Source organism: Ictalurus furcatus, chromosome 14, assembly GCF_023375685.1.
Source record: "Ictalurus furcatus strain D&B chromosome 14, Billie_1.0, whole genome shotgun sequence".
In the NCBI taxonomy this organism is placed as follows: Eukaryota; Metazoa; Chordata; class Actinopteri; order Siluriformes; family Ictaluridae; genus Ictalurus; species Ictalurus furcatus.
In genome coordinates this window covers 6,799,142-6,817,331 of record NC_071268.1, presented here as the reverse complement: position 1 = coordinate 6,817,331, position 18,190 = coordinate 6,799,142, and the positions used below count along the sequence as shown (strand labels likewise).

At 38.7% G+C, this 18,190-nt stretch overlaps 2 protein-coding genes across 4 annotated transcripts in view; both read left to right on the top strand.

The window, feature by feature from the left end:
* Positions 1-1,313, top strand: part of LOC128618045 (lysine-specific histone demethylase 2) — a 17,927-nt gene extending 16,614 nt beyond the window's left edge. Inside the window, exon 21 of the mRNA XM_053641408.1 lies at positions 1,174-1,313. Coding sequence (XP_053497383.1) covers positions 1,174-1,257 — 84 coding nt within the window. The 3' untranslated portion in view covers positions 1,258-1,313. The remainder of the gene's footprint in view (positions 1-1,173) is intronic.
* On the top strand, positions 1,277-18,190 carry LOC128618047 (hepatoma-derived growth factor-related protein 2). Of its 3 annotated transcripts, XM_053641409.1 has the most exons (12): positions 1,277-3,032; positions 3,111-3,188; positions 3,324-3,389; positions 4,371-4,460; positions 5,244-5,336; positions 6,802-6,924; positions 8,567-8,659; positions 9,861-10,037; positions 12,192-12,290; positions 15,056-15,160; positions 16,829-16,911; positions 16,982-18,190. In XM_053641409.1, the coding sequence occupies exons 1-11, from the start codon at positions 3,008-3,010 to the stop codon at positions 16,864-16,866; spliced, it is 987 nt and encodes a 328-aa protein (XP_053497384.1). In that variant the 5' UTR covers positions 1,277-3,007; the 3' UTR covers positions 16,867-16,911; positions 16,982-18,190. The 3 variants fall into 3 exon arrangements, with proteins under 3 accessions (XP_053497384.1, XP_053497385.1, XP_053497386.1); XM_053641410.1 differs by lacking the exon at positions 8,567-8,659; XM_053641411.1 differs by lacking the exon at positions 12,192-12,290.

Genomic DNA, 18,190 nt, shown 5'->3' with positions numbered 1-18,190 from the left:
AACTGTGACTACGTTTACATGGACTGCAGTAATCTAATTATTGACCTTATTCTGAGTAAGACAATATTGTGATTAAGGTGTTTACATGAGTTACTTTTAGAATATTCCTTTCATGTTCCTGTTGTACATGCTATAGAACAAAGATCGATCAACGGCACACATCATTACGTCCCCACGCCGTCCGACGTTCCCTCCAGAATTTCACGTATCTACATACAGTTGGTCTTCGTTATGGAACCGTATACAGTTTTGGGTGTTTTTATTTTTTATTTTAGGAAAGCTTAGAATGCAGTTAATGAGTTGTCATGTTATGCGTGCAAATAGACGACTGTTTGAAGCCGTGGGCTGCGTCTGAAATCTACTTACCTACTATATAGTAGCTGAGATATGTGTATTTCACCTACTATATACATGCATTTCTCCTACTATATAGTAGCTGAGATACGTGTATTTCTCCTACTATACACATGTATTTCTCCTACTATATAGTAGCTGAGATACGTGTATTTCACCTACTATATACATGTATTTCTCCTACTATATAGTAGCTGAGATACGTGTATTTCTCCTACTATATACATGTATTTCTCCTACTATATAGTAGCTGAGATACGTGTATTTCTCCTACTATATACGTGTATTTCTCCTACTATATAGTAGCTGAGATACGTGTATTTCTCCTACTATATACGTGCATTTCTCCTACTATATACGTGTATTTCTCCTACTATATACATGTATTTCTTCTACTATATAGTAGCTGAGATACGTGTATTTCTCCTACTATATAGTAGGCAAGTGGTTTCGGACACAGCTGTGCTCTCTTGTTTACTGTAAAACAGTTGAGCACTGCCGTGTGTGTACGTGTCCTGTCACAAAATGTGGTGTAAACTCCCACACGACGTTAATAGTGTGATTAAGGTGTGTAGATGTTTATAACACACTTCCATAATGCGACTAAAACAGGAAAACTCCACAAGTCTTAATTCAATTTGTGTTTACTTCGAGTATGACTTTAGCGGGACTAAGGTAATCAGAAATCACTGTTTACATGCTAGTTTCTTAAACAGAGTATCGTCTTAATTGGGTTACAATCAGATTATTGTTGTCCACGTACTGTGTGTCTCCAGTATTAACTTTTTTCTCTTTTCGTTTGGGTCCGTCATCTTCCAGGCCACAAACCGACACTTTCCTCAGACGGTAACCGGTGCGTATCTGAGTGGCGTACGAGAGGCGAGTAAGATCACAGCACTGTGACGCAACCCGAAGGACCGGGACGTTCAAACTGAGCTTCCACGACTCCTCTACAGCAGGCGTTTCAAACTCCAATGAGGAACTGTTACGGGTGTGGCGATATTTATTACTGTAGCAAGATTGCACGCAATATAATGTACCACATGTACATTACCCCACGGCGTCTTCATCTAGGGAGGCTTGGAGAAAATAAGATGACGTTTGTTCAATTTCTGAAAAATTACTTGTTTGATGTCATGGAACTTTTCTTATTTGGTGAGAATTTTGTCAGTGTTTCACTCTTCTCCAACTTGCATTGTTTTGTTTTGTTTTTTGTGTCAAGCATTACTGAGTAAATGTGTCCACACAAATTACACGTCAATTTTCACATTAAACAAAACGGAAATATTCCTCCTGAAGGAAAAAAATAAACATTTTGCTCACACTTATATAACGCAACATAACCCAGTCAAGCATTTAAACACATTTTATTTGTGTAAGAACTGATTTAGTAAGTTATGCAATTGTAACAGCATTGTCAGTTGTAATGAGTGGAATCTTTCTGTGTGCATTGATCTGGATGATGTACTGTACTTGCTCTAAAAATAACTGACTCGAGTCATTTCTGTATGAACAAAATTGTAATATATACATGCTGTAAATTATACTGGTATTTGTTTTGATCTTTTTTTTTTTTTTTTTACATAAATTATCTGCACAAACCAAAACACTTGGATTTATTTGTCTGATTTTGCGTTCACATGCGTGTTACATTGGCACCTTATATTAGACAGTAAGTGAACAGTCAGTTCTCGAAGTTGATGTGTTGGAAGCAGGAAAAAATGGGCAAGCTGACCAAAGGATCTAAGAGATTTTGACAAGGGCCAAATTATGATGGCTGGACGACTGGATCAGAGCATGTCCAAAACAGCAGGTCTTGTGAGGTGTTCTGGTTAGTACATATTAAAAGTGGTCCAAGGAAGGACACCCGGTGAATCGGTGACGGGGTCATGATCACCCAAGTCTCATTGATGCGTGTGGGGAATGAAGACTAGCCTGACGTGTCTGATCCCACAGAAGAGCTACTGTAGCACAAACTGCTGAAAAAGTCAATGCTTAAATGCATTAAGTTAACACCACACACCTTGTGTCTCCGCGTGGAGTCCATGCTTGGAGATGTTTGGGTGGCCCAAGAAGGACCTACACAATATCAGGTAGGTGGTTTTAATATTATGGCTGATCGGTGTGTATCTGCGCAAATGTTGCGCATTTGTAACGCGCACGAAGGTATCCTTTGAATGTATGGCGGCGTCGTTTGTGTGGATTATGCGTCAACCTTTCTGTCCTGGTTATGGAAACGTTTATGATTCATGCGATTATATGTAGACAATAAACTAGTATTTAAAAAAACAAAACAAATGGGAGATATGTTTTTTTAAAGAAGTAGCGCTAGAATTGAGTGCTGTTACTGTACGGAGCTAAATAGCTAGCTTAGCTTCCTGCATTAAGGCCTAATTGTGAGCTTGGCACGTTTTAGGAAGCAGCCTTGGGGATAGATATGAGTGTTTAGTTACATATTGTATCATTTTGAGTTTAGTCAGTTAATCTGCTTTGAAATTATATAGTGAGGTTCTGCAAACATGTTAAATGACCTGAGCATTGGATGATGATGATGATGATGACCTGCTAATTTAGACATTGATCTCTGAAGGCTTTATTCTGAAGGTCCACCTTCCTCTGAGCTGAAGCTTTATCTCCTAGAACAGCAGCAAACATGACTGGAATCCAATCCAGAGATGGTAAATGAGCTCACACGCTTGTTTTCAGGTTTCACATTGTGTTTAAACTCTGATTGTTGTGTGTGTTTGTGTGTATAGAGTCGGTTGGAGACAGTTCTGATGATGAACCTCTGAGTAAAATGGTGAAACCTGGCAAGAAGTGTCCAGAAGATGCATGTAAGACTGAAGCAGTCTGATTCTCTTGTACACTTTGATCATGGTTTACTTCGGCCACTTTAATAAAAATCCAAAAATGTGCTATATTATGATTATCGCTTGTAATCATATCACTAACCGAACCTGTGTTTTCAGCCTCGGATATCATGGAAGATGCTTCACCAAAGAAAACCCTTAAAGAACCGACCTCTGCTGCGGATGGTAAAATTTTTAAAAAAAAAAATCAATTTCTCTAAATTTAAGGATCAAATTTGTGCATACTTTTGAGATCTACACGCTGCCTCTTAGTTCCAGCATCCCAGGTTTTCCCAGGGTTTCCTCAGGGTTCTCCAGTTTCCTCCCAGGTCCCACAAAACAGTAGGTGGATTGGCTGCTCTAAATGGCCCTTAGGTGTGAATGATTGTGAATAACATGTATACGGACTTCTTTTATCGCTGTTAACTTCTTTTGCCATTTAAGCATAAATTATTCCTAACATATCTGCTTCAAGTCTGTTCTTTACAAACTGTTCAACTTATTGATTTTTTTGAGTAAAAGTTAAAATCGTGGGGTGTTAAAAAAATTGGATTGTCTGTCAGTGGGACAGATGGGTAGATGGGCGTGTCTGAGTGGGACAGTTGGGTAGATGGGCGCGTCTGAGTGGGACAGTTGGGTAGATGGGCGCGTCTGAGTGGGACAGATGGTAGATGGGCACGTCTGAGTGGGACAGGTGGGTAGATGGGCGCGTCTGAGTGGGACGGTGGGTGGACGGGCGCGTCTGAGTGGCACGGGTGGGTGGACGGGCGCGTCTGAGTGGCACGGGTGGGTGGACGGGCTCGTCTGAGTGGCACGGGTGGGTGGACGGGCGCGTCTGAGTGGCACAGATGTGTAGACGGGCGCGTCTGAGTGGCACAGATTGGTAGATGGGCGTGTCTGAGTGGGACAGAATGAAAAGTTAAAACCATGGGGCATTTGATTTTTTTCCCTCCAAAGATGTGTGCTGTTCCGTTACTAAAAGAAGTGATTACCTTTTGTTCATTCTAGAAATCAGGTTATTTCTGAGTTTGACTTTGTTAACTTTGTTTTTGTATTTGGACTTGGTGTGAAACTTAAACATTTCTATTGGGAAATAAATATGTGGAGTTATAAGTTATGAGACTAATGTTTAATCATACAGCCTGTAATTATTTTTTTTCCCCCCAGAGTGCCCTGGACACAGCTCTGATGACGAGCCTCTGAGCAAACTGACTGAATCAAAGGGGGCGAAGCGCTCAAGTAAACAAAAAGAGACTGGTGAGCATCAGATCAGTTCATTTACATTTTTATATTGTTCTTTTTAAAATTGGTTAATAACCCAAAATAATCAGTGGAGAGTTTCCGGTAGCAATTACAGACCTTCCTGATGAGACCACTTGTTAATCAAAATAATATGGTGGACATGTCTGAGTGGGTCAGATGGGCGTGTCTGAGTGGGTCAGATGGGCGTGTCTGAGATGGATGGATGGCTGTGTCTTTGGGTGGGACGGAGGGATGGATGGGCGTGTCTTTGGGTGGGACAGATTTTGTAATATTCATTCCTGTCCATATTATTACTGAGAGGGGGATCTGATGCCCTAATAAAATTTGAAGCTCCTAAACTAAATAAAATACTCAAGGTTGGGTGTCTAAATAAAAAAGTATACCTGTATAGTACTTTAAAAATAAAAGCTTAAATATGTTTCCTCTGGTCTCTCAAAAAGATAGATATAAATGACACATTTGAATTTTGTGCCAAAATTTTCTGCTCTGGTGCCTTAGAGTCAGACGTGGCTGATTAGAAAAAAATGAAAAGCCTGCCAGATTATATAACTGAAAAAGTCTTTACAGAAAAGTGGAATAAAAGTGGAATATGTTTTTATAAAATATCCTTTTGATAATTTTCCTGTTATTCTATATATTAACACACATACTTTTTGAACATTTCTCTTGTCGGTGATAATAAAAGTTACACATCAAATGTCATGTTGGTTTCATCATTTCAAAGCAAGGGTGCTCAAACTTTTGCACTCCACTATTCATCATTTGAAAAAATATTAGCTACGGGGAAGCAGTCAGAATCTGAAGACGATCAGCCGCTGACGATGATCATCAAGAAGAAGAAGCAGAAGGCTGACACAGAAGAGCATGAAGGTGTGTGTTTTGCACTTATCGACTTATATTCACTCATTCATACGCTGACTCATTAAATCACTCACTCACAGACTCATTTACTCACCAACTCATTTACTGATTCACTTAGTGGCTGAATCACTGGCTGATTCACTTATCGGCTCGTATACTCATTCATACACAGACTCACTCATTCATACATTGACTCACTCATTCACTCACTGGCTCATTTACTGACTCATTTAGTGACTTAATCACTCATTCACTGACTTACCGGCTAGTATACTCCCTTATTCATGTACAGACTCATTTACACACACACTGATTGACTCATTCACTCACTCACCAATTCATTCTCACTCACTCACTCGCAGGTTCATTTACTCACTGACTCACTCATTTACTTGTTCACTCACTCACTGGTTCATTTCATTCATTTGCTTACTGAATCACTGTCTCATTCCCTCATACACTCACTGTCTTACTGACTCAGTCCTTCACTCACTGACTCAGTCATTTACTCACTCTCTTCCGTATTCCTTTACTCATTCATTCACTCACTGACTCACTCATTTACCCACTCTCTCACTTATTCATTTACTCATTCATTCACTCACTCGTACTTTCTTACTCATGCAGTTACTCACTTATTCATTCACTCACTCAGCTGCACTCTCATAAGTTCACTCACTCATCCACTTCTTAGATCATTCATTCACTCACCCATTTATCCATTCACCCCCTCTCACTTAATCATTCATGTGCTCCCTCATGTATTCCCTCACTTTTCACTTATTCATTTACTCAATCACTCCCACATATTTTTCCTCACTCATTCACTTATTCATTTACTCACTCACTCATTCACTTTCTTAATCACTTAGTCACTCAGTTCTTCAGTCAATCCCTCATATGTTCCTTCCCCCCTTCTCTTATTCATTTACTCACTCATTCATTCACTTTCTTAATCACTTAGTCACTTACTCATTCAGTCACTACCTCATATGTTCATATGAACATTTTAACTTGTTCATTTATTGACTCATTCATTGACTTTCTTAATCACTCCTCATGTGTTCCCTCATTCCTTCACTTACTTATTCACTCTCTCAGTAATTCACTCACTCACTCACTCACTTCCCCCTTGCTAATTACTCCCTCATTTACTCTCTCCCAACACTCACCTCTTCAATTCCTCCCTCCCCATTAACTCAGTCATTCCTTCAAATGTTACCTGCCTAATATTGCTACAAGGGGGCGGTTACTCAAATAGCATTTAAAAACAGGCTTTGATTGTCTAATTAATAAACATTCAATTCATCCTGCCCGATATTCATTTTAAACCTGTGTACTACAGCCACGTTGTCAAGTTGAGCACATAAACATGAGAGAGTACTCTGTAACAGCGATGATTTGCATCACCGTCACTCCTTAATCTTTGAGATTAAAAGATCTGTGAGGAATATAATAGCTTCTCTGTTTATAGATGCCAAGAAGACCAGAAGCCCAAAAAAGCGTAAAGCTGTGACGAAGGCCTCGAAGCTCAGAGATTCATCACCCTCACCATCGCCGTCGCCAGTGAAGGCCACACAGAGAAGAGGACAAAAAGGTAGCGATCACGAGTCCTGCTCCATCACAGCGGAGCCATTTGCAGTCAGGTTTAACTGATTTAAATGTACACTCGTGAGGAAAGTGGCCACGCTGTGTGTATTTTGGTTAAATTAGAATTACGAGGTTATTTATTACTGATAAACCTCCTGCTCGCCTTCAAAAGTGGGAGGCATAACAACCTTAATAAATCCTGCATACTTGAAGTCAAGTTGCTGGTGCTGGTTTTCAGGTCTTGAGCAGTTCAGTGCTTTTCCACAGTTTGAGTTCTGAATGAAAACGCTACAGGTCCTGAACCAAGAACCAGTAACGTCAGGGGTTTGGGAGGCGGCGTCATGACTTTTTAACATTTTGTCGCCAACTCGAGCACCTCGGTTATGAGAAATAATAGTTAGATGCGATTAAAACATGTATTTTCTTTTGTAGTTTGTGGTGATGTCTCTGTGCTGTGTAAAGACGCTGAAAGATGTAACGTTTTGGATTTTCAAAATGGTGTAAACGTAGGCTGATTCTTAAAAACAGCTGCCGGTTTATCACTTGTTCGTGTATAAAGTGCTGTCTGGTGATTTTTCTCGCTCTTAAACAAATTACAAAACCTGATCGATGATTGGGAAGGAAAAGCATCAGTTTGTTCTGGATTTCATCCCACCGATGCAGTGGACCAACATGCTTGGAGGATGGCGCTCTCTGCCCTCTTCCACATACATGAGCTCACAGATACCCATGATTGGCTATTGCTGCTGTGATTGACAGATGAGAGAAAGTAACGCCATCCCTCATCCCAGATAGCACGGCCGATTTTGTCGGTTGTCGTAGCTCCCGGTTAAGGACAGCTGCAGTGGTGTCAGGATTTGAACTCGCGATCTCTGTTCAATCTGAAGCAAAAAAAAAATCGACATTTTCATTTATTTACTTTATCCAAAGTTGCTTAAATATCCAGCCCAAGCTCCGTTAAAGGAGCCGATAATACTAATACCGAACAATGACATGGCACCTAGACATGTGTACATTTACCTCTGTAAAGGACAACCTTAATTTGCACTGAGTTGCCAGTTTATTAGCAACAGCTCCCCTTGTGCTTACACACTTCACCATTTTATCAGGTTAACTTACCATATTGGGTCATTCTGTAGGAACAAATTCTGAGCTCGTCTGTTGGTATTAATATCTTCTTTCTCCATCAGACAGGGACGAGCACTGAGCAGATTGTTAGCACAGTGTCACTGGTATGATATGCTGTGTAACGCTGTGTTTCTGACATAAGCGTAGAAAAAAAAAAAGAAAGAAGTAAACGCCCCTCAACTCTGAATTCCTAGTCTTAAAGGTCTCCTGAAATTCAGCGAGTGATGTCGATTCAACACGACTGCTCACAGCGTCAACAGTAAACAAAGTAGCACTTCGTTCCTTTACTAGTATTTGCTTTAGATCCGTTAAGCTCCAACTTCCCAATTCCAAGTTAATTCGAACGTACAGTGGCGGTGTGGTGCTGGGACGAGTGTAGCAGGTGCAGCGTCGTACACAAGTGTCTTGTAAAGTTGAAACCATCAACCGAGGTGCGCTTTTTTTGTGTGTGTAATATTCAGCACGGTTCTGTAGATTAGCGGACGAACATCTTGCACAGCGAAGGTTTGTTTTTCTCATAGGTAAGGACGAGTCGAAAAAGAAAGCACCGGCACATTCACCAGCTGTGAACACAACGCCTAAAAGGAGAGGTCGTGCCAAGAAAGAAGGAAAAGGTACGCGGCTGTTAGATTGTGTTTTCAGTCCCAGGTTCTGAAGCGAACAGAGACACGGGCAGAAGTAAAACGCAAAAGAACAAGGTTTTATTGTTCAGTCTTGTCCTGGTTGGCAGATCATTTTATTTTCAGAAATTAAAACACAAATTTAGTTGCCAATAAAATGAGACAGTTTCAACCCTGGAAAGCACAAAAATGTCGCAGTAGGCTTAATCGTTTTATAATGGTGATATTATAGTAAGAAATATTAATAAGAAATAATGATTATTTTGCCTATATTTTCACTTGATATAGTAAACCATGGCAAATAATGATGACTCGAACCTATCACGATCTGATGTGAAAATTATACGCTCACAAATTTGGTCACCGGAACCCTCCAGAACCTGCTTGCTAGCTAGCGAAGTTTGTTTTTTGTTTTTTTTTCTTTAGCTAGCCGAGTAGTTGTGTAGGATGGCACGAGGGCAGATTACATTTTCATGTACACTACCCGTCAAAAGTTTAGACACACTCATTCTTTATTATAAAAAATTACATTTTTCCACATTTTAGAATAATAATAATAATAATAATAATAATAATAATAATACTAATAAAAGTCATCAAAACTCTGGAGTAACACAAATGGAACTATGGGAATTATGTTGTGATAAAAAAAAATAAAATAAAAATAATTTATTATTTTAGCATCTTCAAAGTAGACCCAGTTTTTGTCTAGAATTTCCAGAAGTGTATTCTTGGCGTTTTCTCGACCAATTTCTTGAGGAATTTCCCTGAGATGCTTTTTAAACAGTATTAAAGGCGTTCCAACCTACGCTGGACTCTTATTGGCTGCTTTTCAGAATATTTCGCTCTGAGTCGTCCGTTTAAACAAAATATTTTTTTGTAAATAAAATGTTATTTTTCTAATGAAAGAAATGAAACAATTGTATTTTTGTCTACAACTCCGATTTCAAACATTTAATCATACACCTTCAGATCAAAAGGTTTTTAAGATCATGAGAAACATTTCAGTCGAGTGTCCACAAAGTTTTGACCGGTAGTGTGTGTTCATAAATTCTGTCATTTTTAATACCGCTAGAACTATCGAGATGTAGAATTCATATTGTACGTAGATTATGATGTTCTGGGCTATTTTAATGAAATGAATGAAAACGGATATAAACGTAATTGAACGTTTTTCCATTATGTTTGTACGCAGCCCCGTGTAGCGACAGCTCGGACGACGAGCCCTTGAGCGAGCTGGCGTGGAAGAGGAGCGAGCCGGAGATGAAGCAGGCGGTGGTGCTGGTGGAGAGGATGTCTGAAAGAGACGTTAAGGATGCAGTGGCACGTGGACGCGCACACAGCCAAGAGCAGAAAAGTACAGCCAGAGCAGGTAACGACAGACTAGGAATAAATATTCATACTAAACTGTGGAAAGAATTAAGATGGGGGGGGGGCCTGTTCCTCAGGAAAATCCTGCAGGTCCTGTACATTCATTGCTTTTCCTTCTGCATATTTGAGCCCTTTCCAGCAGTCTCTATATGATGTTGAGATCCATCTATTCACACTGAGGACAGCTGAGGGACTCGTACACGACTATTACAAAAGGTGCAAACATTCACTGATGCTCAAGAAGGCAACACGATACATTAAGATCCAGGGGGGTGTAAACATTTCAACAGGACGATTGGTGTAAATTATATTATTTAAACATCTTATTTTTTTCATTTAGTATTGCCCTTTAAAACTACATAAGATATTTACGTTTCCCAGAAGACAATCATTCACACCGATCATCCTGTTCAAAAGTTTACACCCCCCTGGCTCTTAATGTGTCGTGTTGCCTTCTTGAGCATTAGTGAACGTTTGCACCTTTTGTAATAGTCGTGTACGAGTCCCTCAGTTGTCCTCAGTGTGAAAAGACGGATCTCAACATCATCTAGTCGCTGCTGGAAAGGGCTCAAATATGCAGAAGATCCTGGAAAAGCAATAAATGTGCAGGACCTGGAGGATTTTTCTGAAGAACAGTGGGCAGTTTAACTGCTCAGGACAAACAAGGGACATGAACAACTATCACAAAACATAAACACAGTCGTTGATCATCCAGGTAACAACACACAGTATTAATAATCAAGCGTATGTAAACTTTTAAACTGGTTCATTTGTGTAAACTCAGTTATTATTGTGTCTTGTGGACTATATGTAACATCTATTATGTGAAATAACTTATTCAGGGAAGGACTAAATAAACAACACAATGAAGTTTTTATGGTCCCTCTTTTTTTTTTTTTTTAATGTATTTATTTATTTTTTTAACATTATGCAGATTCTGCAAGGCGTATGTAAACGTATGACCTCAGCTGTATTTATCATGTGATATTTGGTGATGAGTGACGAACAGTTAGTCATATATTACTCATTAGGGCTTCGCTTAATTGTACGTACAAAATTTGCATACTAACGTTATGTACTGTTTCGGTCCATTCTGGTGCATTCATTCATTTCGATTCAGTTCTTTGCTTCATGCACTGAGAGAAAGTATAACAGACGTGTGAAAGACAAAATAATACACTTGCTAGAACCAATAATAAAACGTATTATAAAATGAATGTAGCATGTGTATATAATATCTATTTTTTTTATTTGACAGATTTAGTGGCTATGCCGTGTATAACAGTTATAAATCGAAAGCGGTTTTAAACTTCAATTAAAGGTGCCATTAAAAATATATAACAATCATATATAATTTTACAGATATCTTACAAACTGATTTAAATGACAAAACTAAATGACACGTTGCTTATGTGTGTGAGAAAGAGAGAGAGATGTGTGTCTGTTATAATGCACAATGAGAAAGGCAACCCTGTTTCCTATTTTATTCTTAAATGAGTTAGATAAGAGATGTAAATGATCATAATTATGGTTTTAGCCTTTATTATTCAGTCCTGATGTCTGTATTTATCATTCCACGAATCCTGTAACTGTTCCATGAAGAAGGTAAGCATTTCGAGAAACTGGCTGGAATAATTCTGAGTAATGTACTAAAAGCAGAATGTTCTTGGAAACTCGGAGAAACGAGTGACTTTCCTTTAAAATTCTGAGAATTAGACCGCTAATGCCTCTGAGCTAATGGTAGGCAGAGTGAACTTGCACAGTAATCACCCAGTTCCCCTCTCTCTCTCTTTCTCTCTCTCTCTCTCTCTCTCTCCCTCTCTTTCTCTCTCCCTCTCTTTCTCCCTCTCTCTCTCTTTCTCCCTCTCTCTTTCTCTCCCTCTCTCCCTCTCTTTCTCCCACTCTCTCTTTCTCCCTCTCTCTCTCTTGCTCTTTCTCTCTCTTTCTCCCTCTCTCTCTCTTTCTCCCTCTTTCTCTCCCGCTCTCTCTTGCTCTTTCTCTCTCTTTCTCCCTCTCTCTCTCTTTCTATCTCTCTCTTTCTCCCTCTCTCTCTCTGCCTCTCTCTCTTTCTCTCTCTTACTCCCTCTCTCTCTCTCTCTCTTTTTCTTTCTCTCTCTCTTTCTTGCGCTCTCTCTCTCTCCTGCACGTGGTTAAGAGTGTGCAGCGGAGGGCTCAGACGAGGAGCCTCTGAGTCATAAGATGAAGAGACTGAAAGAGCAGAGCAAGACTGCGAAAGGCAGGAGACCAGTGGCAGGTAACGGTCCCCGCAAGACGATACATTTTATGTCCTGACAGTCACATTTGATCAAATGCACAAATGAGTAAGGAATAAATCAACACGACAGGGTGTGCTGTTAGAGGAAAATCATCAGTGATGGAGTACCAACAGCGAAACATCCCGAAGTGTTTTATTCCTCATGTATGTATACAGTTGTGCCCAAAAGTTTGCATACCCCTTGCAGAATCTGCTCAATCTTAATACTGTTAACAAAATAAGATCGATCATAAAAATCCGATGTTGTTGTTTATTTAGTTCCATCTTGAATAAGATATTTCACATAACATATGTTTACATATAGTCCATAAGACAAGGTAAGGGCTGTATTTATGAAAAAAAATTACACCTTTCAAAAGTTTACACACGCTTGATTATTAAAACTGTGTGTCGTTATCTGGATGATCTACGACTGTGTTTGTTTTGTGAGAGTTGTTCATGAGTCCCTTGTTTGTCCTGATCAGTTAAACTGCCCATTGTTCTTCAGAAAAATCCTCCAGGTCCTGCACATTCATTGCTTTTCCAGTATCTTCTGCATATTTGAGCCCTTTCCAGCAGCAACTATTTGATGTTCAGATCCATCTTTTCACACTCAGGACAGCTGAGGGACTCGTACACAACTGTTACAAAAGGTGCAAACACTTTTTTTTTACTCAATAAGGCAACACGATACATTAAGAGCCAGGGGGTGTAAACTTTTGAACAGGATGATCAGTGTAAATGATTAGTTTGTTTAAAGATCTTTTTTTTTTTGATTTAGTACTTCCCTTCAGAAGCTAAATATGATACATGCATGTCTCCCAGAAGACAAAATAATAACAATTTACACAGATCGTGTGTTAATGTATCGTGTTGCCTTTTTTCCCCCCCACATTTTAAAATAATAATAAAATCATCAAATCATTTTTAAGATCATGAGAAACATTTCGAGTCAAGTTGTAAGTCGAGAGATAGGACCGGTTGTGTGTATTCATAAATCCTGTCATTTTTAATATCACTAGAACTATAGAGATGTAGAAACTTTTGCCCGGTGGTGTGTACAGTGGGGGAAATAAGTATTGAACACGTCAACATGTTTTTCGGTAAATATATTTCCAAAGACATTATTCACATTAAATTTTCACCAGACATCAGTATTAACTCAAGAAATCTGGAAATATAAAGAATCCACAACAATAAAGTCCATAAAGTTATGTGTAATAAAGTGGAATGACATAGGAAAAAAGTATTGAACACGCTAAGACAAAGCAGTTTTCCAAGGCAAGGAACCAGCTGAAATCCGTAAGTAATTATACCCCCTATGTGTGCAAATTAATATCAGCTGGGTTAGTAAATTCATGGTCTATAAAAAGACTTTTTGTTACCAAGGTGTCACACAAGAACCATCTCATGATGGGTAAAAGCAAAGCGCTATATATATATATATATATATATATATATATATATATAATATATGTATGTATATATGTATATATGTATGTAATGTGTGTGTACATATATAAGCATATATGTGTAAATAATAAATATACCACAGCAATGCTAACAATTTATCTATTTATTAAAGAGCACCATGGCTTTTACTTTTTATCCGTTTATAGTTACATCGAATGTTGTCGAATGTCCACAAGGTCCTGTTATCACTATAGCAGCTATAACCACTCATTCCCTCACCAGCCTCGCTTAATTTTTTTTTTCCCCTTCTCAGAATTGCTGGCACTGGAGACTCCTTCCATAAATGTTCCATAAACATGTCTTTTAAAGAAAGCTTCACCTAAATTAAACTACACACTGTTTATTATTAAGGTCGGATCACGTGGTGCATTTGCCATGCAAGTCCGTGTGAACGAGCTGTTACTATAGAAACAATAGCATATTGGAACAAATGCGAACATGTGAGCAGTCCGATTCGAGAATTCAACAGTGCTGTGATATATAAGGGAAATTAATTAATGAACAGAAAAGAAGACTTTATTTGTTTGTTTGTTTGTTTATTTGTTTCTTTATTTATTTATTATAAACAATGAACAGAAAGTAAAAATACTGGACCAGTGAAGTGGTTAATTCGATGGTCATCACTAGCTGTTTGTTTATTCAGATCAAGACTATGGTGTTGGTTCTGTATTGCATTTTGTTTATTTATTTGTCTCAAACTGAGTGGGACCAATGCACTATGAACAAACTCTATGAAATCAGCCCTATTGTAGGCAAAAGAAAACGTTTCTCTACTTACCAGATCGTCTACGCCCGCTGTCGAACAGGTCACTCCAGGATGACGCACACGTTTTTAATAATAGGAGAAGACTCACCAAGATGTACCTTTTGCCAGAATCCATTATCCTTGAACTATGTTTTATTAGACTGTACTGGTCTTAACCCTGTGAGAAGCTTTTTTTTATTCAGTCAACACTCTGGATTTTTAACAAATTCAAACCTAATGCAATTTTAGAGTTTTTAAGAAAAATAGATTTTAAAAACCTTATAAAGAGTACATTAGACATTTCTCGCCATGAAAATAGCCATAGAAGCTGGCATGGTGTTAAAACACAAACAAACAAACAAAATTTATTTGTCTCCTAAGATTCTTTGGACGGATTTGAAATGAGCTTGTGTCCCCTTAATAGAACTGTTCCTCTGATGTTTTTATTTTTTTTAATTTATTTTTTTTAAAGAAATAAAGCAGAACGTGCAATAAAAGATGGTGTAATTGTGTAAATTTTTTTTTCTCACATGCCTGCTCTACGCAGATGCCAGTTCAGACGACGAGCCCTTGGTGAGGAAAGTGAAAGCAGCGAAGGTGAAGGATAAGTTTAGAAAGAGAGCTAACGGAGAAGAGGACACAGTCAAACAAGGTGAGTCTCGGTCCGAGTGCTGTTCTGACGTCTAATTAGGACGACTCCAGCGTTACGGATGTGACGTTTACACTCATGTTGGCTAACAAAATGTCTCGCATCAGTGACAAGTTTAGGATCAATGGGTCTGTGTGCGTGTGTTGAGGATAATGCAGAGAAATCTTTTTTTAATTTTTTAAACCTGCGTTGATTTACACGTTTTAATTCATCAGCGTTATGGATGTGAAATGGACAAACTTTTGTAGGAGACTAAACATTTTCAACAAATTTTTAAAGACCATCGCAGAGCACATCGTATATAGAACAAGACGTGAACGAGAACAAAAAATATATAGAGATTCTTGTTTTAGGAATACATCTGTAGAAATGTAGGAAGGAGACGGACGGATTTTCGCACCTCTCCGCTTTCCTTTTAGTTTTCATTTCGTAACTGGGTTGTGCCGATGCTGACAGTACCGCGTCTCTCTGGCTCACGTCAGGTCTTTAAGGACAAACGAAGCACATGTAAGTAACCGCTCCATGACATCACACAGGTGAGAATAATAACGCGTTATTTGCTGGTGTTTCAACCCGCCTCCTCTGACGCTTGACTATACCCCCGCTCTTATGACATCATTAAGAGGAAAGAAAAACATATGCCTTATCCAGATGTGAAGTGTTTGCGATACGGATGTGACACGTCTGAAACAGTACTCCATATATCTCGCGTATAAACGATGCAGTTTTCCTTACGAGTGTCTTCATTTGAAATGTACTTATGTAAAGCACTTTTAATTGCCTTTGTGTGTGAAATATGTGCTGTATAAAAAAAAAAAAACCCACTATGTTGATAATTTAACCAAAGAAGTTACATAGTGCAAAGATGTCCCCAGACATTCTAATGGTTTCCACTACAAATACCATTACAAACCGCCAGCTATTAACCTAAAGAAGCTTTTTGATCCTTAATGGTATCCACTAGACATAACATGCCACCAATAGAAGGCAACAGATTACCAGTAGAGACCCATTACAGCTTCCATTAAAATCCGTGCAATTCTCATTATAACCATTACAAATTATATGACTGTTTCTATTGGGTTTTTTCAGCAGGGGTGAAAGACACGAGTGAGCATTTTAAAAGTAGTTTTGTTTCCTGTGCTCGCAACTTTTCCTTTTTTTCTCCTTGACATTTGTGTGGAATTGAATTATTCACTCTTTAAAACTGAACTGAAGTGTGAGAAGGAAGTGAAAATGAACTGAAGTGTTGTACAGCAAGTCAAACGGCTAGAGAAAGAGAGTGAATAATGTCTTCCCTGGATACTGTACACTTAGTGTATACTTTCTAAGAGCTGCTGCTGTACTCATAAATGCTGTCGTGTGCTCATCCCATGACCCTTATTCTCTCATCTGCGCATACTGAACATCCTGTAAACACACTCAGACAGACTGTCTTTTATAGTCTTTTCTAATTGCACTATCCAGTGTCAACCCAGAGTAGGTTCCATTTTGAGGCCTGGTTCCTCTCATGGGTTGTTCCTCATGTCTTCTCGGAGAGTTTTTCCTTTCCACCGTTTCCACTTTCAACTTACGCCGTTGTTTTGCTCATTAAGGATCTAAATGTACATTACTGTAAAGCTGCTTCGTCTCAATTAGGGACAATTTCACGCTCTGTTTCCCTTCATGCAGACAGAGAGCTGAGCGAGGAGGACGAGCGTCCACATTGAGAGCCTGGCAGCAGTCACACACAACACAACACGTCTCGCACACGAGTGAGTGTCGCAGGTCTCACACTCCAGCACTCACACTTTCTCTGTATAACAATGTTTTCTCTCTTCCCAGATTTAACAGAAGAAACGAGAAGAGGACTCGCTTGTTTCACCGTTCTGTGGATCAGTAGTTCTGTGCTTCATTCCTTTATTTATGTATAGGAACAACGTCGCATTTTCTGAACTCCTAAACCCCGAAACGTGAATCCCTTTCACTCCATAACACATTGAAAAGCTTGAAGTAGTTTCTTTTATATTGTTTTAGCATTTTATATTTTGTATGGTCTTAACCAGGCTTCGGTCTTTTACATCGTGTACGCTGATGGTTTTTGATTTGTATTTTAAAACAAACAAAAAAAGTCACTAAATGTTATTTACATAGTTTCTAGGAAGGAAAGTGAAATGAAATGTGTTTTTTTGATAATAATATTGACGTGTACACAAGTATAAAACACAGTGGTGTGAGAGATAAATGTGGAGAACGCTGTACAGTAGTTTTCTTTTTGTTTTTTGATGACCGTCGTTTAGTTTCTTGTGATTAATGTGATTTTACCAGATCAGATTGTTGGAATTGCCAACAAATGAAATATTCCCGCTGTCAATACAATCTAAAGGCTTAAAAAAATAAATTAAATCAGTGACTTTGTAATGAAAATTGTAGGAACTCTGTGGTTATTGCCTCTCACCGCTTTTTTCTTTACCGATCCATACCATTTTGTCACTCGGCTCTAATATAAATGTCAAGCTTTAGCAAAAAGCAGCGCACAGACTGATCTTTATATATACAGTCCCCTTCGACACTATTGGAAAGGAAAGGAAAATTCATTTGTTTTTGCTGTGGACTTAAGACATTTGGGTTTGAGGTCAAAAGATGAATATGAGAAGAGAGTTTTGAATTTTAGCTTTTATTTCCTGATATTTATATGTAAATGTCTTCAACAATATAGAACACAGCACACTTTATATCAGATCACCAATTTTGTAGGTGAGCAAAAAATACTGGAACATGTGACTGACAGGTGTTTCCTTGTTACCCAGGTGTGTCCTGTTAGATTGATTGCTTAAACAATAAATAGCTCTGAGCATCTACTCTTGGTTTTAGCTTTCAGTTTCTCCTGTGAAGACTGCATTTGTTGTTAAAAAGGATAAACTAACATGAAGATTACAGAGCCGTCTATGGGAGAAAAAATCCATCAGAGGCACTGCACAAACACTGGGCATAGCCAATAGAACAACTTGGAATGTCCTGAAAAAGAAAGAAACCACTGTTGTACTGAGCAAC